The sequence below is a fragment of the Staurois parvus genome, unplaced genomic scaffold, assembly GCF_062004578.1.
Source record: "Staurois parvus isolate SC_StPar_1 unplaced genomic scaffold, SC_StPar_1.0 ptg000059l, whole genome shotgun sequence".
Classification (NCBI taxonomy): Eukaryota; Metazoa; Chordata; class Amphibia; order Anura; family Ranidae; genus Staurois; species Staurois parvus.
This window is the reverse complement of record NW_028317855.1, coordinates 14,275,156-14,298,459: the sequence shown is the minus strand read 5'-3', so window position 1 is coordinate 14,298,459 and position 23,304 is coordinate 14,275,156. Positions and strand designations below refer to the sequence as shown.

At 37.3% G+C, this 23,304-nt stretch overlaps 1 protein-coding gene across 6 annotated transcripts in view; it reads left to right on the top strand.

Annotated features, from left to right (window-relative positions):
* Positions 1-21,858, top strand: part of SASH1 (SAM and SH3 domain containing 1) — a 1,153,074-nt gene extending 1,131,216 nt beyond the window's left edge. For all 6 annotated transcript variants that reach the window (XM_089668633.1, XM_089668628.1, XM_089668631.1 and 3 more), the window contains 3 exons: positions 1,964-2,901; positions 11,393-11,524; positions 13,408-21,858. In XM_089668633.1, coding sequence (XP_089524759.1) covers positions 1,964-2,901; positions 11,393-11,524; positions 13,408-13,668 — 1,331 coding nt within the window. In that variant the 3' untranslated portion in view covers positions 13,669-21,858. The remainder of the gene's footprint in view (positions 1-1,963; positions 2,902-11,392; positions 11,525-13,407) is intronic.
* Positions 21,859-23,304: the final 1,446 nt, after the last annotated feature.

The following is a 23,304-nucleotide window of genomic DNA, read 5'->3' as shown; positions in this document are numbered from 1 at the left end:
GAATCTTTTATTCAATATGAGATTATCTAGGGTTTTTCAACTTGGCAGATTGCATTATTTACTTTTTTTCTCATGATTTCATCTGCTACAGTCATGTCTTCCACCATTACAGACACATGTAAATATTGCACCTCCCATCATCTACCACACCAACAATGATACTTGCCCTAAGTGTAACCGAGGGGTAGGAAATTTTATACATATGGTCTGGTTCTGTTCGCTGCTTCAAACCTTTTGGTGGACAGTGCTTGCTGACATTAATGCGATTAGTTTTGTCTAAGTGCAAGCTGTTAGAATCTCAGACAGTGTCTGCATGGAGATCCATGATTAATGCCACCCTGCCCATGTACAAGTTGATCTATATGGGGCATAACTGCCCCAAGACGTTTGATAAGATATGGTCATCTTGCGTAGAAGTTAGTAACCTTACAATATGACACTCTGACTTTTGGTCACTTCCTTTTTTACTAACCTAAAAAAATATATTTCCTCTTGACCCAAGATATCTCTTCAGGGAGCATACAGCTGTAGACCCTTACTTGCTGTACACCCCTCTCTAGTCTTTCCCACTCTCCCTCCCATCTACACCCCATTCTTTCCTGTTCTATTCCCTATACCTGCCTATGTTCTCCTCTCTTCCCCCCCATTTTCCTCTCCTTTCCCTTCGGGAGGTTGGAACAAGGAAAAGATAGCTACCACCCTAATTGCACAGCCTTAGGTTGAAATATGCTGTTTCTCATCTCTGTAACATTTGCACTTGACTATTTATTGTGGGCAATCTACTATATATTTTCTTTTTTTGAAGCTCATAAACATGTTTGTATTGCTACTACAATTCACATGTACATTGGCAAAATGTCTCAATAAACATTCCTTCTGTTACAAATAAATATTGTACCATCCATTAATTACTTAACAGGCCTGCCATGCATGAGGATTCATCATGGTACTTTGGTCATATGGTATGGTACAAATTATGACCAGAACATTTAGTAAGAGGAAAGTGAGGGCCAAGAAAACCTCAAAAATTGTCTTTACCACTTTTACAATGACAACCTATCATTTTCTATGTTAATGACAGGCCTACTGATGTTATGACTAATCCTTCAATATATATTTTGCAAGTTCTACAATGCAGACATCAAATGGTGCCTGCACATTTATTTAGATGCATTCTTCTGCAGTCTGTTTTGTCCTGAGTCTTGGGCTGATACATCCAGCAAGTCCAAGCAGTGCTCAGCAGTGAACCTGTCTCACTATGATGAGCTAGTATATCACGAATCAGCTGAAAGATAATTACAACAACCTGACTTTTGAAAGGTGGTAGAGCCAATTTATTGGTAGTATTCTTGCCCCCCCCCCTCCCTTACCTCTCACTCAGATAGTACTGACAGGCTTATTTTGACTACACAGACTACAACAAATAACTAAGAACCAATGGTATGAAAGAAAACAGGGTTTATTTAAGCAGATTTAAAAAAAAGTTTAAAGAAAAGCAGCAAAAGAGAGATTTAGTTGCCCATTGTAGTATACCAGGTTTAAAGGGTGTCTGTATTGTTTATGGCCTACAGCTATTAAACACAATAGTAATACTAGGCTATAAAATAATAAACTGCTAAAAACAGCTAAACTACTAGTTATAGATAAAAAATGTCTAAAGCAATGGACATTCCTGTAATATTTCTAATGAACCAAATATAAGATGTCCATCTTTGGCAAGAGTTGCACTTAAAGCAATTAAATAATGCAAGGAAAGCTGGCACACCATAAGCCTAAAATGTGGAGAAAGTGAAAATACATCAACCAACTTTAATAAAATCAAAGTTGGATGATGCATTTTCACTTACGGCAAATTTTTATGATGTGGTAATGAACACTTCTATATGTACTTAATGTAATAACTATAATGTTTGACCTCCATCTCAAAGTAACTGTTATGTACTGTAATATGTTTTATTTATAGGCAAAAGTCCAGTGACTTCTCCATTATTGCCTAAGCCTTCCACTACTCAGCTCACAGACTACCCAGGTCTGAAGGTGACCAGAGAAGTAACACAGGGAGCCAATGAAAATGTCGGACAGCTTCATGATCACACTTTCTATACAAAGTTATTCAACCTTACAGGAACTAAAAAGAACAGAAGAAGTCTGCCTGTTGGGGTCTGTGCAAGTAACGAGCAGGATGGACGGAAATCTCTAAAGATCTGGCCCAGATCACACTCACTGGACAATCTTCAAAAGGAAGGAAATGAACTTCAGTGTATTAATGAAAACAAAGTTGTTTTCTCACCAGATAAAACAGAATCTAGTAGTTTTTTTGAGGAGGAAACAGGAGATCTACATGACAAAATAACTTGCAATATGGACACTGTGGCACATGGCAGGGCTGTTGAGCGTATTGAAATTGCAAGGACATCTCATATACAAAGCCACGATAAAGATTGCACAGTCCAAAACACAAATGATTTTTCACATGTATCTACGGACAAGCCAATGATAACTGTAGAGCCCAGGGTATCTGCAAAAAACCCTGCACAACCTCCCCCAGTTCCTGCCAAAAAATGCAAAGAGCGATTTGCTAATGGCATGAGCCAACCTCCTCTCAGTCTTACTATTTCCAATACTAAAGAATCTTGTCTTCCTACTATAAAATCAGGCTTATCAGGACCAAATGAATGCTCTGTACTTCCTGCCCAAGAGTGTGTTTCTCCAACCACCTCACGCCTGTCATGGTTTCATAATTCCCCAGATACTTCAAATGTTCCACAACATGCTGTAAAACTGGGTCCTGTGTCAGCCAGAAAGATGGCTGTTGCCAGAGGAATGGATCAGGAATTATTAATAGACAACAAGCTGCAGGATGAGGAAATTGATCTTACAGAGGAACCGTACTCAGATAAGGTAATTAAAACTGCTGTCATTCACCTGCCGTTGAAAGCTGATATACATTTTGTTTTGGTTATGATTATTTTTATGTTGTGTAAACACATGAAGACATTAAAAAAATTAAATTTTGATGGTGTATCCATAGATCTTAGAAGATGAATGTAGTGTATTGCACTGACCACAGAAATAATTAACCAAAGGCAAATAGACTCTTACAAACATAGGACAGTTGTCTGTTTGTCACTTTCTTTGCTACCATTCCCCTTGAATGGGTTACCCAATATACCCATTGGATGTTGAAAAATTAGGGTCAGATATTGGAAAGGAAGCAGTAGACAGTAAGACCTGCAAAGAAGATTTAGCATAGACGAACTTCTCTACTAACAAAAGTGTGAACTGAAAGAATAAAAATATCACAGAACAATTTAGGCTCTGCGAGGTTGTACTCCATTTAAAACAGTACACATTGATCATTTTGGGACCTTTAGGGGAACACATGATGTGACTATGTCAGATAAAATCTTAGAGACAGAGACCTAGAAACAATAAATATGTACTATTTTCACATACTGTAAAAACAGACCCACTAACATTCTCCAATTGTGACACATAAACAATGCTAACACATGTGAAAAACAGCCACAAACATTTGATATTTATGCTTTAAGCATTGAATAAAATCTCTTTACACAGTAGGCAAATTTAAAAATGAACAGTCTCATTACAGCCATATAACCTTACCAGTCATCAATAAGTATGTTATATACTCATATCATTTTTGTATTGTTAGTATTATTGTTTTCTATTTTTTTTTTTATATATTTGAACAATTTTGTCATATGATTTTGACAGCAGAATGTAGCTTACTTTGCTGTTGCCCATAGTGTTATCAGTTTCTTACATACTGCTTGGAAACCTCTCAACCATGCTGCCCCAGCATGCACAGGTCAGTGTTATCCACTTGCCCTCCAGAATATTTATCCCCTTTTATTAACCAGGCCATTTTTTGCTATTCGGCACTGCGCTATTTTAACTTGTCCTGCAATGCTGTACCCAAAATGTATGTCCTTTTTTCACACAAATAGAGCTTTCTGTTGGTGGTATTTGATCACCAATGGGTTTTTTATTTTTTGTGTTATAAACAAAGACTGAACATTTTGAAAAAAAAAATTATATTTTTTACTTTCGGTTATAAAAAATATATAGTAAACTCAGTTAGTCATAAATTTAGGCCAAAGTGTATTCTGCTACGTCTTTGGTAAAAAAACAATCCTAATATATGTATATTAATTGGTTTGTGTGAAAGGTATAGTGTCTACAAACTGTGGTATATATATATATTAGAATTTATGCAGCTTTTTTTTCTGACTGCCACATTTCTTGAGGTGCTAAAATGCCAGGGCAGTACAAAACACCCCAAAATGACCCTATTTTGGAAAGTAGACGCCCCAAGGAATTTGTTTAGAGGCATGTTGAGTCCATGGAACATTTTATTTCTTTACACAAAGTTGTCACTCTATATATTGCTCACACATGCCATGGGTATATGTGGAATAACATCCCAAAACACATTCTGCTACTTCTCCCAAATATGGGGATACCACATGTGAGATACTTTTTGGTAGCCTAGCCACATACAGGCTCCCAAAATCCAATGACCACCTCCAGGCCTTCAAAGGGCACATTTCCTCATATCATTTCCTCACTACCCATCACAGTTTTGGAGGCCCTGAAATGCCAGGATGCCAGAATAGTACAAACACCCCCTAAATTACCCCATTTTGGAAAGTAGACACCCCAAGGAATTTTATAAGAGGCATGGTGAGTATTTTGCAGATCTCGTTTTGTCACAGAGTTTTGAAAAATAATAAAAGAAGAGAAAAAATAAATTTTCGTTTTCTTTCTTCGTTTTCCAAAAACTTGTGGCAACAAATGAGATCTGCAAAATACTCACTATGCCTCTTAGCAAGTACCTTGGAGTGTCTACTTTCCAAAAAGGGTTCATTTGGGGGGGGGGGGTGTGCTTCTACTATCCTGACATTTCAGGGACAACATTAGAAGCTTATGCCAGATATCACCCATTTTTCTTTTTTTCTTTTGGTGGTGGAGCCTCTGCTAGCTCAATCACCCACTTTTCTAACCACTTGAACACCAAACATTTTCTGACACTTTCTGTTTACTTGAAAAAACTGTTACTTTGAACCCCCAAACGTTATATATTTTTTTTAAAGCAGAGGCTCTAGAAAATAAAATGGTGGGTGTTGACACTTTTTATGTCACACAGTATTTACGCAGCAATTTTTTAAATGCAAATTGTTTGGAAAAAATACACTTTTTAGAACTTTAATGCACAAAAACACAAAATGGGGTTGATTTACTAATGGAAAATATGCTTTGCACTGCAAGTTCACTGCAAATGCAGTTGCTCTAGATCTGAGGGGAAAATGCAAGGAAAATAAAAAAACAGCATTTTTGCTTGCACATGATTGGATGAAAGAAATCAGCAGAGCTTCACCTCTTTTCAGAGCTTCCCCTTGGATCTAAAGCAACTGCACTTGCAGTGCGCTTGAAGTGCACAGTATATTTACCTTTAGTAAATCAACACCAATATATTGCCAACTTGTTTGATAAAATATAAAAGATGATGTTACGCTGAGTAAATGGATACCAAACATGACATGCGTTAAAATTGCACCAGGCCGTGCAATGGCAACAAATTATGTACATTTTTAATATCCATGGGCGACATTTTAAAAGTCTTTAGAGGTCACCGCTTTAGATTTACACAGGAGGCCTAGTGCTAGAATTACTGCCCTCAACCTGACGTTCGTGGTGATACCTCACATGCATGGTGCAGTCTCTGTTTACACACCACCACGGGACCGCCTCCTGTGTTTGCCTTTGCGCACAAGAGCACAGGGATGCGGGTGGGGGGGAATTTTGTTTTAAATTATTTATTTTGCTTTATTTAATTATTTTTACACTGTCTCTTTCCTTTTTTTTTTTTCATCACTTTAATTGTTATCACAGGGAATGTAAATATCCCCTGTGATAGCAATAGGTAGTGACAGGTACTCTTTGCTGAGAAATCTGTGGTCTAATAGACTCTAGATCTCCCCTCTGACCTTAAAGCATCTGATCATAACAAGATCGGTGTGATCTGATGCTTTCCCAATTTAAGATTGGCGCTGTTTATATCTGGCAAAACAGAAATTATGAAATGCTCGTAGCTTCCGGTCTCTTAGACCATAGAGGTGATTGGAGGCATTCCAGTCTCCGATCAGCTCTATTATCAGCGAGCAGAACTGCCAGCTGCATTTCTGGGTTCCCGTATGTGATGGGAGAGCCCAAGAAAACCTTGGAAGGCAGCGGGAGGGATGGGGGAGTCCCTTAACGCTGCTTGTAAAAACAATCCAGTAGCTAATTAGTGGCTAAGATTGTTTTTACATGAAAGCTGACTGCCGGGTGAAACAAATTATACCAGGATGATGCCTGTAGCTGCAGGCATCATCCAAGTATAACCACTCAAAGTCCAGCAACATACCAGTAGGTTGCTGGTCCATGTTGGGCATATATGTAACAGCAGAGAACATGGACATATGATGAATCGGGTCTGTGGGCCAATATGACCGCAATTCATTCTTTTTTTGTAATGCCCATGTTGAGGATTAGGCCCAAAAAAGTTTTTAATTCAGAAGCCGTGATATGTTTCCATGCAAATTGTCTGGTAAAAGCTGAATTTGGGTGGGCGGCAATGTATAGTTGTGCATATAAATTGCTTTGGCCCACAATCAATTGATACCATTCTTCCCTGAAAAACAGTGGTGGGGCTAAATGCTAGTGCTGGCAGTGAACAGGGGTGATCCTGCTAACACTGTGTTTTTAGGGACACTATACCAAGGAGGCACTAGTATAGTTCTATTCATGATCAATATGTTGATCTATAAAAACACTATAGCGTGAGTGCAATAGTGTGTGGGCAATCTAACGCTAGCTGACCCTGGCTGGGAGGGGCACTAACTGACCCTGCTGCTATCTGATGTCACTAGTGACAGTAATACAGTGTATAGTGAAATATTCTATATACTGACACTGTACTAATGGACTGGCTGGGTGACAGGGTGATCAAAGGGTTAATAGGGGCGATCAAAAAGTTAAATGTGCTAATCTAATGTGTGTAAAATGTAGAGCTTTTACTCAGTGCCGGGTTTGTTCTTCTCTCCCTGGCCAGCATAGGGGCCAGCTGGGGGCGCATGCATGCACATGCACACCTGGAAATAGAAAGCAACGTAAGATTACTTTGCCCAGAGCCACCACTCACCCGCGGCAAGTAGTTAAAAAACATATATTTTACATTTCTCATTAGAATATGGGGGGGGGGTTGCGTGCCCGCTCTGGCACGCAGAGCCCCCCGTGTTGGCAAAAGATCAGTGACGCTGGTCCTGTAGCTGCTGCCCGTCTGCAGTACATTGCGGGTGGGCAGCCTGAAAGTGGTTATAGTACCACCAGCACTTCCTGCCCACAAAATTATGGAAGAGAATGTGATCCTCAAATACATCAGTGGTCATCACAATGTCTTTAGATGCTGCCTCTGAGTACTATTTAAAAGTAGGTGAGAGCACAACTGTAGGCACAAGCTGTTAGAGTTAATATACATGACTCTATACATTTTTGCTTGTTCAATCTGGAATCTGAGAAACTGCTTTCACATCTGCAGCTGGTCAGTGGCCTAACTCTTCTGTTTTATGGCACATAAACAGCTCATAAGATCAGAAATTTAATCAAGAAATATGGTCCTGTATTCCATATGATTGCGCCTGTCCAAAAATCCTGGCCTGTATGCAGCTCCTAAATAGTGGAGTTGTATTTATCTGATAACAGACTCATCTGTAAACATGAACCTAAAATTTTACATTTTGGGGCCACTTTGCACAAGGGGCACATCATCCAGGCCTGCCATATCTTTTAATGTTTGCAGGATACAGTTTCTGCCTTACAGTAGGTCCCACATGGGTCTCCACTTCTCTAGAGTTTGAGATAAGATACTTCGAAAGTTAAGCCCTGTATGTCCTCTGTCTGTTATGCAGTTAACGCATTTTAGCTGTCAATGGCAGTACTCATATCACCAGGGGGGTGGTGTAGCGACTTATGATTTTGAATTGTGGAGTAACGACTAATTTCAGTAATCATGAAAGTCAGGTATCTAGTAACAGGGTGTTCCAGGCACAGAGATCAGAATTTTCTGTTTAATAGGAGATACAGCAGGCAGCTTTATTTTGTACTTTTTTGTTAGTAAAACTGACATGTTCTTTTGAAGTATAGTGAAGTTTCTTTTATCAGAAGAGAAATTAATTATTTGAACTGCAGTACCATACAGCTTGCTCTACATTACATTGTTTCCTCAGGTTGATTCCATCTCTAGGGAGGAAAGAGGTGGAGTTGATTGTTTACTTTGGTATTGTGTTTTGTGTAGCTGGAATTATGTGTCTAGCATTGTATTAGGAGATGAAAGGCTAAAGGGCCACATTAAATGTTTTTCATGCCAGATTGGTTTACTAAATATGGTTATACAAGGGTCAGTTCTTACATTCAACCAAGAGGTTGAATGAAAAAAAGTAACCTAAATCCCTCATCCACACATTTAATGCACATCCACACATTTCTCCCCACTGGCAAAACCAAAGCTGTTATACTGCACTAAGCGCCTAAATAAAATTATTACACTAATTCATTAAATAAACAGCTGCACTCACTGTACCCTCCCACTTACCCATACACAAACTAATAATAAATTCAAATGTGTTGCGCTGTAAATAAGTAAAATTTAATAAAGTGCAAAACACTAAATACTAAACAAATATTATATCAAAATACATAAATCCAATAATAATTCATTATAATAATTCATATGACTTAATTGTGAACAAGTTTATTCACCAAACTCATAAACAGTCGTGCTCAGTCTGTGTTTCAAATAAACATAGATTGCCCCAGTGACGACATCCTTTAGGATGAAACGCATCCGATGGAGACTTAGCGGTGGCGTCATCCCACCTTTACAATCGATATGTGTCTTATGATTTTATTTGTTTGTACATATAAGTCTTTTTTTAAATAAATTGTTTTTTAAATATTGCACCATGAGTGATCCCCTTCCTTTTCACATGCGGGTATGCTGTTCATTTTGTCCCTGACCATGGAAGTTTGACGGCAGTGTGTGAGTGGGGTCATATTGCTTATAGCAAGGGCCGACTGCCGTTGGAATCCGAGTGTTGATCCATCCATCTACGGTCGGAATTTCTCCAAAGCGCTGTTAGACCTTGCCTGCGAGGTCTTGGTTTCTAGTAAAAGGCTTTTTTGCACAGGGTGATATACACAACAGTGTGGATTGGAAGCACAAGATTATTTCCCGTTTATTTGAAACATACACTGAGCACGACTGGATGGAGTTTATTCACGATTAAGTCATATGGATCATTATAAGGAAATATTGTTGGATTTATGTATTTTGATATAATAATATTTGATTTGATTATTTAGTGTTTTGCACTTTATTGAATATTATTTAACAGCAGAACACATTTGGATTTTTTTCTTCCTACTAGGCTGTTGAATTGTGACATAAGGGAGACTCCTGAATTTGTACTGCTCTTAAACCTCATAAAGAGTTCTGTACTGTCCTGCTTGGTGGTATAGTTCTCACAGATGCATTTCTCTGCAGCAAGCTGCAGTTTTGCTTCGTCTTTTTTTGAAATAAGTTATGTTGCATGTTAAATGCACCATGCATGCCTTTGCATTTATGATCACACAAACAGTAGAAAGTACTTAAAACACTTTCAGAAAATGTGTTAAAAAGCAAGGAAAACCATGCCCCCTACATACTGTAATGCACCAAAACGCATGATCCACATAACACTTTTTAAGAGATCGATGCACATGCAGCTTTTATGTTCTGTGCAAAAACCATCTAAATTTGAGTTTAGTTTCTTCCACAAGAAGGTGTGTGATATTTGGAGAAGAAGGGCCTTTTATTGTATCTTCATATAGCATATATAATGCCAAAACAGGCCATTTTGTGCTTTAACTATTAGGTCCCTTTCACATGGACGGACTCCACCAGCAGGTATGTGTGTTCAGCAGGGGATCTGTCCGCTGATCCCCAATGAGCAGGAGGATGACAAGTCCGTGTCCGCTCCACTTATGCAGAGCTGACACGGACAGAGCCTGCTTTTCTGTATGGGCTGTGGGATGTAAATAGATTGCCTTGTCCGTTTTACATCCGATTGTCATCTGGTCCGATCTGTTAGATGGATGGTGAATGGATCCCGTCAGTCTGGTTTCAGCGGATCTGACCGGATAGGAGGCAGGTGGGTGTAAACTGTTACATGTCTGTTTACATCTGCCTCTCCATAGAGGGCAATGGATGGTCCGATCGGATCCACCCATGTGAAAGGGGCATTAGAAATTACTTTCTATTTCAGCCAGAAGAAATCCATAATTTAGTGTAAATGTAAATATTTTCAAGATCATCGTTCTAAAGTTCTGTGTTCTGTTGTAAATTTAAAGCCCTGATTCTTTAAGCTGAAATAACATTTAAAGTGGATGTCCACTTTTGCAGCTAAATTGGCTCAACACCTGTTTTATATTTGTTACATATTTCCATTCATATAGCATGCATAACTTAATATAACTTAATATTTGAAAATGTCTGCTTACCTTTTTAAGTAGTCTTTTCCAAAAAATCCAGGACTGAAAAATCCTACTTAGCTATTATTTTCTTGTAATGTATGCGAGAGGGGCTTGAAAGTTAATGTTCAACATAACATTGTCTGTACTCTCCTGGAAAAATTCATTATCAGCTGTAAATTAGATTTGATCATTGTCTTCCCTAACAAAGACTTAAATATCTAGAAGCTGGACTTTTGCCCTTTTATGCTAATGAGAGCAAGCTTGGTGTGTCCCTCTTTGCCAGTGGGGACAGAATCACTGTGAAATAGTTCAGGGTAGCTTGCAGTCTGCCCATTGGTGTGCTCCAAACAAATATCCAAAATGTAAGAAATATTTTTTAAATTATTTGTAGCTGTGATGTGTGGTTGGAAACACATAACATGTGAATATCTTCTCAAATTTGACAGAAAATGTGGAAATAAACTCTAAGGCTCTTTAAAGTGCACTTAAGGTACACTAAGGTGGCCTTTCAATCATACTTATTGTGTTTCAATTTAGCATACTTAAAACAGTATTTAGCACTCCATTTTAAAAAAAATCTGAGCGAGGAGGAAATTAATTTGCAATGTCGAAAAATCAATGAATTTTGCCTTTTTTTTGTTTAGTTTAAATATATGTGTGCATACAATTCACAAGCCAAAATCGTGTGGAGTTGCTTGATTCTCCATAAATTAGAGAGAACTGCTTGCACATATTTAGGAGATTCAAATCTGTTGCTTACCCTTTTTTGCTTTTATGGTGGTCATGAAAATTCACTATAACTTTTCTCTTGTGGTAGCATGGTCGCTGTGGTATCCCAGAAGCCTTAGTGGAACGATATGCTGAAGACTTGGGTCAACCGGTCAAAGATGTTGCAGGCTGGATGGACCAGATTCGTGTTAGACTTCTGAGAAAACAGCATCGCATGGCTGTAAGTGTTCCCTACATAACTTTCCTATCATCCTATCTTAATTATCTTGTATCTTAAAAAAAATTACCTTACTTTTCATGTATAACAGCTAAACAAATTTTATGGGTTTGATTCATAGCTATGCAGAAATCAATACTATATGCTATTTTACTATTAGTTTTAAATATGTACAAGGCTTTAAGGAAGACCTTATATAATTGCTACATAAATAATTTTGCAATCTAGTGCTACTAAGAACTACGTTTCTTCAATCTCCAAGAAAACTAGCCATAATTTTCTAAAACTGGTAATAAAACTTATATTCTACACCCTTGTATTAATGACAACTGCAAAGGAAGTTTGTGCTCCATGTCTTTAATGATTTTACACTGCATGAGGTTTTGTTCAGAAAGCATGCCAGGAGTGGCATAGAGAAGAGCAAATGGGCAGGATGGGAGTTCGGACTTGTCAGACTTCACTTCCTGCATGTTTGATAAATGGAAGACTAGGTTACAAAGCCAAGTTCGGAGTAACAGCTCTGGGACTGCACTTAAAAATATGTCAGCAATGGCGTCTCCTATATTATTATCCACGCTGATTCACCCCAGCCCAATGTTACCAACTTTTGGCTATGTTGATGCAGGAGAATGTATAACTAGGAAAGAATGATATTGCTGTCCTACAAAATGGCATATTATACATTTTCTACCCTGAGATAGATGTACACAGAGCAGAGACAACACTAGAATGCTTATTCAGTAAATAACCTTGAATCTGAACACCATGCAGATATAAGTGACACAAATTAATGCAACTTTGTAATTATACTACATCATTAAAAAGCAGTTTAGGTGCCAAAATTTGGCCTGATGAGTCATTACAGCATGGCTGGAGTGTGAGAAAAAAAAGCAGTACAAGGAGACAATCAGTTCATGTGCTGACAGGAAGTATGCTGATAGGAAGAGAAAGCAAAGTGACAGAGAGATGAGCTCATCAGTGTTCTGCTTCTCCTTCCACTCTCCAGTCACAGGCTGGGGAAGGTCCAGGAAGTGGGTTGAATAATGCTGACCATAAGACTTAGGACATCTAGTGGCAGAAAAAAGTTCTGTGGGAGAAATCTCTGGATTGAACTTAAATAATGCAGCAAAGGCCAGTTCATTTTTTTGTTTTCTTCATATGGGCTGTTCATTTTATCTTGTTTGGGTTCTGCTTTAAAATACGTTCAAATGCTTTTTTTTTGTTTACTATATTCAGATCAATTAATGAGTAGTTTGAATTAGTTTATATGATTTACTGAACTCTGAATATTGCTTTCATCTACTGAATAAGACAGTTTGTATCTGTCATTGTAATTCATAATACTTCAGACTGCAGACTGAAGTTTCATTTGCAGAGATATTTGGAGAGTTTGGAACATTCCCAGGTAGAGGAAAATATGTTTCTCTTGTACTTGAGCACCCTAGGATAACGTAGAAGAAGTATAATATCATTGATCCATAATTCCAGAAATGTAATTTCTTTGAGCACTACATATTTGCAGGTCTTTAGACGCTAAAGCTGGTATTACACATAATGACATACCATTAGTTTATCTTAGATAGGATTGTACCAGATGACCTTTTGATTGAAAACAATCATTCAGCTAAACAAAGAAAAGAACCTATTTTCCAGTAAAAATGTTTGTTTATCAAATCAACCAATTAGTGCAATTGAACAATTGTATTGTTACTTGCTTTGCCAGCATAAATCTGGTATCAACAAAAGCTTTTAGGAAGCAATATTAATTTTTACAGCAATATTAATTATTACAGCAATGTTCATTTTTACAAAAAGCCAAATTATATTTTTGTGCGTAGTCAGCGCTGTTACTAATTTACTATTATTGCCATTCGTCCTCTTTGTAGATACCAAGTGGAGGTCTAACTGAGATTTGCAGAAAACCCGTATCTCCTGGATATATTTCATCTGTTTCTGACTGGCTTATATCAATTGGCCTTCCTATGTATGCACGTCCTCTGTTGGAAGCTGGATTCACATCATTAAATAAAGTGCCTGCTCTCTCTCAGACTCACTTAAGAGGCATTGGAATAAAAGAAGAGAGACATATAAACAAAATACTAGGGGCGGCAAGACTTATAAAGACCATAACACCAGAAGCAGTCTAAATTGTGGAACTGTTGTATTTGGAGACCTGCTTATACCAATAAATATGGCTGCCAGTACAGAACGAACAGTAAAGCACGATGTTCAGATGGATTCTTTAGCTTGCATGACGTCATGTTGGCAGAGCTTTGGAATCCGCTCAACTATATGCATTGCAAGCTGCAATTCTGACTATTCTGTGCATCTAAACAACCTGTGAGGCTGTGGATAAAGAGGAGTGCTTTACAGTATCTACACACACTATTCATTTTCTTACTTTCATATCTGAGGACTTACCTACAGTAGGCCAAAATATTACAATGAATTTAAAGTAACATTTGAAAAAAACTAATGCAAACGTGCTTTTACATATTAATACCAATAGCAATTGATGTGGCTTAACTGCAGTAACAATCTTATTTTGCCTTAATTTCTTAATTTCCAATAATGAATTTAAAACAAAGTCTGTTTAATCAGTTATAAATGTACATAATCATTAATGGTGGAATGTGTTCTCAGAAGCAAGTATTTTGCAGAATGCCATGTTGTCTTATTGTAACTTTCACTCGTACGAGAGACCATTTGAAGTCTGCAAATTATCAGTATTAATTCAGGAAAAACCAACAATGCAACTAGTGGAAATTGTTCCACAGGGTTGCTTTTCACTATATGAAATAAGCCAGGTACAGTAAATGATTTCAGTAAATGGATTGCTAAACGTCTACTTAGTGTCTGATACAAAATGTAATCTATAGACAATGTGTGGGTAGTTTCATGGATTCACGTTTACCAATTTACATTTATACAGCACCTGGCAGAGCAGGTATTGCACTTAGACTGGTTGAAAAAGGAAACCATGGGAAGGGATTACAATTTCTGCTTATAGCCAAAAAATACCCTATGTATGTTAAAGCACAATATGGGGATCTTGTGGTCTGTGGCAACCTGTTCATTGGCTTAACCCATACACCAGCCCTGTTTACAAAGCTAGGTCCAGACCTTAGATTTCATCCCTTGTTCAAAAGCAACATAGCATTTGATAAAGCATATGTACAGTATTCTGTATGTAGTTTCTGTTTGATGGAATATGGTTACAGCAAATATATTGCTGCACTGATACTTATGCAAGTATAATTCTGAGAATTCAGTGAATCTGACTCAAGACAGAAAATTAAATAATCTTTCCTTCTGTATAACAAACAATTTGATTGCTTTCAAAGTACAGGTGTTTAAACCAGTAAAAAGAAAAAAAACTGTATAAATAGGATCTTAAGCCAGCTCATTCAGAATATGAAACAGAGAAAACTAATTTGAGATAAAAGGCGATTGCTATTACCGTCTTTTTCAGTCATCTGGAGAAAGACCAAAAATCAGATGACAGCATTTGTCATATCTAATGATATTGTTCTTTAACTGTTTTAGACTGAGCTCCAAAAACAGATTCATTTTAAAATATCAAAGTGTATTTTTCTTCATTGATATACGAGAGACGTTTAAGTCAGATTGAGACTTTTGAGTTTACATAACAAAAGAACAAATTTCAAGGAGTGAAAACTACATTTATTTTTTTACATACTCCCTTACTACATTTATACACTTATCTCAGCATTTAACTAATGCCTGGAAAGCTTCAGCACAGAAAGGATTGTCAGTACGCCTGAACCATCCTAGGACAGCCTGCGTCACGTCGTCATCATTGTGTTCATCGTTTCCATAGAAAGTTTTGTCTCTTTGTGCAATTTCACAACAGGTTATGCGTCAATTATCCATGATCAGGCTTTCCATGCAATGAATGTTCACAGGAATGACTGCTGTGGGCTGGGAATCACCACTTGACACTCAATGAAGACCTTTGAACCGTTTACACCATTCAAATGTATTACTGCAGCTGAGCATCTCATCATTGTATTGTGCTTGACGTTTTCTGTAGATATCTGTGTGTTTTACGCCCTCATTCACAATAAATTTATCACCACACGCTAGTCCAAGCATGCACTAACACTGTTGTCTGCCATAGATTACTGGCCTCTGGATTGGTCCACGACATGTGCGTCACCTATCAGTAATAGGATACACTTGCCACTTACTACAGCATGTAGTACCGCCAAACTAGCATTCCTTTTTATATCTGTAAAATTAAAAGTCTCAGTTTGACTTCAACGCACCTCGTATAATCATAATAATTTCTAAGCAATGTTACAGAAGGTTTACTTTTTATCTAATAATGACTCAAATATGTACTATTTGAAACTAATTTATATAATACTTAGAGGGCAACTATTGTTGATGTGAGGCAGTCATGTTTTATGAGTCCTTGACCCACGATAAATATGAAGCACATGTTGTTGATATGCTTTAAGTATATATTTGATCTGGGCGACTAACTCAGATAGCCACTGGTTCAGCATGACAGCCAAATTATGTAAAAAAAGTTATACGTCCATCAAGTTCAGCCAAAGAGGCAGAATGAAATACTTTAAAAACCCACATGCACAGAACCCTAACTCCTCAACAGACCCAGAGGATGCTGCATGATTTCATAAGGCAATCTGTTAACCCCTGGTTCAACAATCCCTAGTGGTACTCCTTATATATCTTAATAACCAGGTATATTTTGTGCACGTAGAAACACAAGCAACTAGCATGGAGCCTCAGGAGAGGTCAGCAGTGCTCTATAGAATCCTCTCATTGCAGGTTTCCTTTAATATTACAAGCATTGGGAATCATTTGTATCAACATCGATGTAAAGATTAAGGTAAATGTATATATATGCTCAATCAATCAGTAAACATGTCCTGCGATTTTAAAATGGCTTTATCAATCTGAAGATATAGTGTTACTTAATATCTGACAGGAAGATTGAATGTAATGCTAGAAGTGAATTCGGAATACATCAGAACTCTGGCAGAAACATTAAAAAAACTATCCTTTGTACAGTATAGGGCATTGCAGCTAAAGCTGCCTATGGTATGTGGCTCACTTTCCTCTCTAGGCTGAAATGTCTCATAATTATACAATGTGTCATTAGAATGAGAGTATGTGAGCCCTTTGATTGGCAGGATTCCGTTAATAATGTTCCCTTTTTACAGTCTACCAAGAGATTCATATTTTGCCTATTGTGCTTATACAATCCCCTTACAACACACAAGTTATAATAGATATATATTTGAGTTATTGTTTCTAATAAATTCTTGGGATACATGTTCCATACACCTTTTGAATGACCATTTTTGGGACCAATTCTACTTAGATCAAGTGATAGTTAAGTGAGCAACCACAAAGCATAAAATTACCTAGGGAAACCACACTTTAAATACAGTTCCTAAAACACATTGAACACATTCCTGAAACAAAATAATATACAGTCATGGCCAAAAATATTGGCACCCAGGGGCGGACTGACCATTTGAAAACTCGGGCACTGCCCGAGGGCCTGGGGTCAGTAGGGGGCCCCATGAGATGCCCCTGGTACCTTTTTCATAGGCTTTTTTGAGTTTGGGCAAGGACACAGGGGCCCCATGATCTCCTATTGCCTGGGGGCCCCATGAGTTGTCAGTCCGTCCCTGTTGGCACCCCTGCATTTCTGTCAGATAATGCACCACCCAGAAAATTGTTGCAATTACAAATGTGTAGGCGTTCTCATGTTTATTTCTTATGTTTGTATTGGTAGGACAAAAAAGTGGAGAAACAAAAAGCCAAATCTGACACATTCCATGCAAAACTCCAAAAATGCACTGGACAAACTTATTGGCAGCCTCAATTTAATATTTGGTAGCACACTCCTTGGAAAAAATATCTGAAAACACTTGCTTCCTGTAACCATCAATGAGTTTCTTACACCTCTCTACTGAATTTTTAGACCACTCTTCTTTCGCCAACTGCTCCAAGTCTGTTTTTTTTATGTTTCTGTGTCAGCAATGGAATCCCCCTGGGTCTCCTACCATAGTGTCCCTTTTCATTCGGATGGCAACCTACAGTGCAAGCTGTTGTACCCTGTGCCTGAAGGTCAGCTTGAATTTGTCTGGAAGTTGATCGAGGTTTTTTATCCACCATTCGAACAGTCCTTTGTTGCAATGTTTGATCAATTTTTCTCTTTCATCCATGTTCAGGGAGATTAGCTACAGTGCCATGGACTGTAAACTTCTTGACAATGTTGTCCACAGTGAACACAGGAACACTGAGATCACTGGAGATGGACTTTATACAGGTGAGTTTACAGTTTACAGGAGCATCACAAACTTGAAATGAAATTATTTCTTACAATTTTGAGAAGGTGCCAATAATTTTGTCCAGTCCATTTTTGGAGTTTTGCGTAAATGTGTTAGATTTTGCTTTTTGTTTCTCCACTTTTTTGTGTAATACCAATACAAACAAAAGAAATAAACATGAGAATGCCTAAACAATTGTAATCGCAACAGTTTTCTTGCCGAAATGCTACATTATCAGACCAAAATGCAGGGGTGCCAATATTTTTGGCCATGACTGTAGCTTATATGCATGACAACATCAATAGTATTCAAATTTGTGGGTCACTGTTACATTTCAGAACTGAAATTTGGTGCGATGGGTCACACACTACTTATACTGTCTAGAGAACAGTCCATTTTGCAATGGTAGAGTCTCTCACTGAAGGTAGCGTTTGAATGATATTCATCCTGTAATAACTAAACTATACATTCAAGTATGTAAGCACAGTGGAAGTAGATAATCATGTGTGTCTATACAAAGGACTTGACAAATGGAGGAAAGAAAAGTAGGGATGTTGCCTATTTCAACTAATCAGGTTACAGCTGTCACAGCTGTTGTTAGAGCACACAACAAAAACGCCAACGTGTGATTGGTTACTATGCTAAATAGTTTCCTTTATATTATACTATAACCATATTTTACTTGGCTGTGCAATTTTCTTTTTGTTTGCTCATTTTGCGTTTGCTTCAGCTACTCTGTCTTTTATACATTTCCATAAATATTACACCAGAGCTATATGACTGGTAAAATAGAAAACACAGACAATTATTCCGATATTTAATGTGCCTGGAAAATGTACCTATATTATAGATCCATTCAAACATTTTCACCAGGTACAGATGTACAGAGTTCAGATTTTACTAATCTAAAATCACTTGGCACTACAAAGGAAGAGCTCACATATTCCTGTGTACTGCTGAGTATTCAATTCATTTGTTTATGCAAAATAATGCCAAACGTTTAAGCTCCATGAATTATTTTAGAAAAAAAAAAAACTATATATATATTCTTTTTATGTACAGTTTATTTCAGTTGCAAACTACAGAGATTTATTTTATTCCAGATGTATAATTGTATAAATAATATAGTGTTTTCAACATATTTTAAGTATTAACTTCAGAGATCTAATGCTTGTTCACAGACCAGTTGACTGTGTAATTTAAGTTGCTGGGGACTTCTGATATAATGGAGCAGATACAACTTCTAGACTGATTGTACAGCCATTTCAAGGCAAAACGCATAACACAATATGGTTTTTAAGAAAAGCTATGGAAGACAACATTTTGAAGATGTAATTTACAGTCAGTTTAGGCTAAGAGCCAAGGAGGCATTTTAAAAGAGTAAGGTAACAATAATTCCATCCACAACAATACAAAAGGCTCAAAAATGTGCTTGGAGACCAATTATCATTCTTACCTTGCCACTCTAACTTACTTAAAAATTAACTTACATTCTAAGTATTATGAACTGCACAACTTCATGATAGCAATAATACTTAGTTTGTAACTTCATTACAGGGGGAAGACATATTTGCATAATGTAGCACAAAATGACTGACCATTTCCAATATATATATGTTATTCATTACACATAGCCACATAAGAATACAAAACATTTTTTAAAAAGACAAGTTAAGCTTGTTCTTATAAATTCTGACAAAGCCTGTTCACAAAAAGGTAACTTTAAACCCTAATGAGGTAGTTTATTTCTCATGTTCACAGTGGAAAAACTACTTCCTTTACAATTGTGTTTACGGAAAATGAAAGTATTCTCAATATACCATATGTAATACATTAAAATGTAAATATATAATTGTCCTCTTTATTGCAGGGCTTACATCTCAAGCCAAATCAGTTTTTTTGTATTTTGAATAGTATAGAGGAGGGTTAAAACATCCTAGCCTATAGACTCAACAGGAAGTGAGAGGATATCTTTCCAATGTGAGGAATGTCCACACTCAGAATTTTCATTGAAACAAATGTCCTCATTGCAAGATTTCCGCTCTGTTCTTGTTTTGGTTGCAGCTACAAATTTTAGATTTATTCTCACTTTCATTCCCAATGACTTGGTGACCAGGACAATTTAAACGTTGATATACAACTAATCAATTGATATAAAATGTATACAGCACTATTCACACTTCTTCCGCTCCCATGTGAATATGCTCAGGCTATTCAACTGGTCCATCAAAGCACAACCTGCCACTTAAATGAGGTCATTTTTTTACTGTCATAACACTGTTGACATATCAAAGCATGTAGGAAATACCAGTAAAAGTATACATTCTTTATTACTTGTCTGCTTATACAAGGTCTCCAAGTAACAAAATCTTGCTCAAACATTTCTATATTTACAAAAATGCGTACATTTCAAACTTTATAGTAATTAAACTACAACTCCCAGGATGTTGTTCAAGTCATTTCTTAGGAAAATAAGGACATATAAAGAAACATAGGGTTGGAAGTCACTGAATGTGCACTGACTTTGCTTAAAGTCAAAGCTCAGGTATGCCCCCACTTTCCAAAATGGAATGCAGGTGGTTTAGCAGCCTATGGAGAGTTGTCCACATAGTCTGTGCCTGAGCAGTAACAAGTTTAGTATTTCCATGCTAATTAGACCTGAAATATGAAGTGGAATCCATATATGACATGCTATATAACTATATGCCAAGTCCTCAAGGGTACCATCCAATTTTATATCATAACAGAAAAGAAGGGGCCACAGTAGCAGCAGGGACTTTAAATGAGGAAAATTGTTACATAACACATACATGTATAGAAAACCACCTATCAACAAATATTTTCTTTATTTTATTATACTATATAAAATTATCCAATTATCATAAAAACTCCATATTTAAAATGAAAAAATCTATCACAAAGATAAGCAGGTGTACAATATCCACTCCATGTAGTCAACATCCATATATATGGGCATTTTTTGGGTTTTGATTATGATGACATTTTTGGAGCTGATATTGTACAACAGCTTATCTTTGTGATATATTTCTTTCATTTTATATATGGGCTTTTATGATAATTGGGTGCTTTTATAAAGTGTACTAAAATAAAGGAAATAATTGTTTATATGTATGGGTTTTTTTATATGCATGTATGTATCTTTTTCATTGGTGCATATAAAGTTGTGGTCGCTATGACTTCCCCTTCCTTTCAGTATTTCTATGCTACAGATGCTTTGGGTCTATCAGCATGTGCTAGAACTAAATTCTAATGTGGTTTAAAAGTTCTGGTGCCTTCCATAACCCAGTCTATCCTGGTTTTCCTAATAGCAGTTCCTTTTAAGTCCATTAATTATGATATATTTGTATAAGATCCTAAATGTCTTTATCAAATTATATATTGAAAGTTGATGTACCATGAGATACACTTTGAGGGTTGTGAAAACAGTGTGGTTTTCTATCACTTAGCATACACACCATTAATAATTGTATCTAGACTGAATCACTGTGTCCGCCATAAACTAACCTTGTCCTAATGGGCATTTCTAAGCATCTTAATTAAAGGGACTTTAGTCCTTCCTCCAGTGGCATTGTATACCAATGCTTAGAATGCTTTCATTTTTTCATGCCATTGCGACATACTAATTGTATATTAAAATGTTGAGTCCATATACCTTTTGGAAGAAAAATAACTTTAAACAACTAATGTTTAACTATGTTGCACTTTCTGTATATGAAATCCATATTTAAATAACTTATTTTTTTGCCATTCACCATTCTGAAATTGTAAGTAGTTGTAATATACATGACATCAACATTGCGTTGCGTTTGCTTCAGCCTAAGAAAGCTGTGTATTGTAAAAATATGAGTGTGTAAAGAATATTGTACTCGTCTAGCAAAAATTATGGTTGATTCTTATTTCCTGTGAATCAAAATATGTCTATATTAGTGTAATTCTGTTCATAAGAAAAACAAGTAATAAATACATTTACTTCATCTTCTCTAAGTTTATGTATGGTGTGTTCTCTGCTTTATCTTACAGCATGTGGTACATTGGAATGTAGATAATGATGGACTTTGAAGAGTGTGCACTATAGCTCTTGTCACTGCTCTCAGATGATTACAGGTTGGAGATTAGAAGCATTGAAAGCAGCAGCAAGTATGCATTACAAACTGCAGATGGGAAGATGATGATGATGGGAGGAGATCATCTAGCACTTTCCTTCCTTGCCTGACTGCCCATGGCCCATCCATTTCATTTTTTGAATTATAATTCTTTTAGTTGTGGAGACTCAGCAATACATGTTGGTTTTACTTGAGGTAGCCTCCATGCATATGCAGTCCACCAAGAACACCCACTCCTTTAGACTGACATCTACCCATCAAGTAATTCTGACATTTTCATACCTCCTCCACAAAGTCATCCTACTTGTTGCATCAGAGCTGGGGGTTCTTGGGAAGAGTACATGTGATGTTTTCAGGAAGTATGATCAGCATCCTTCCAGCCCCTCCACAGTCACGATCTGCTTGCATTGCATAGAGAAACACAGTGATGCTACCACTGGGTCTAAAATAAGATATATAAAGTGTTTCTAAACCCAGGACCCTCCATTCACTATATCTGGTCTCACACAGTACACAGAACATGGAAATGCAATTATTTTAGTAAATATAAACTGCTAAATACCTTTTCTCATCAGCAGCTAGAGCAGTCTTGTGACTTCCATCAGTGTTCAACAGAACACTAGTTAAAGCTTGTAGGAGGAGTTTTCTTTCTGCTCTAGGTGGATGCAGGACCCCTGACCCTCTGGACAGTGCTGATTGGCCCTGTGCTGATCACATGCACTCTCCCAAGAAAAAAAACCTCTCTAGCAATACACACTAAACTGAGGGTTTAAGTAGCACACAGTCTCTAAGATCCTTTAGGGGTGTCTGTACTCAGAAGGCCAAAGAACAACAGGTTTTCCTCTTCCGTGATACCAGACCAGATCTTCAGTAGATAGCCCCTCAGTCAGCTTTAGCAGAACCCAAGTCTCATCATTCAGACCCTCAGGTCGCCCACCTGAGACCTATGGCTGTAGACCCATAGGTGGCCAGGCTGGAACAATCCAATACAGGAAAGACTCATAAGTGTGCTTACTGAATACATACAGTAACCCAACATGCCATCAGAGCCTCTCTCTCTCTGGTATAGGCCAGGACTGTATCAATATCCATGCTGCTATCTGTATAGCTCAGCACCTATTATCCAGAAGTTTCTCAAACGTTCTGGATGCAGAGGAAGTTATGAGGCATGCAGCAGCTGAACATACTGAGCAGACCTGACTAGCAGAACACAACAGAACTGATTACAGTGTGCAAGTTATGCTTTTTCCTAACAACAAGCACTACCACACTGTCTACAGTGTGAAAACTAAATTTACCTATCAAAACACTACATCTTAACCTATCT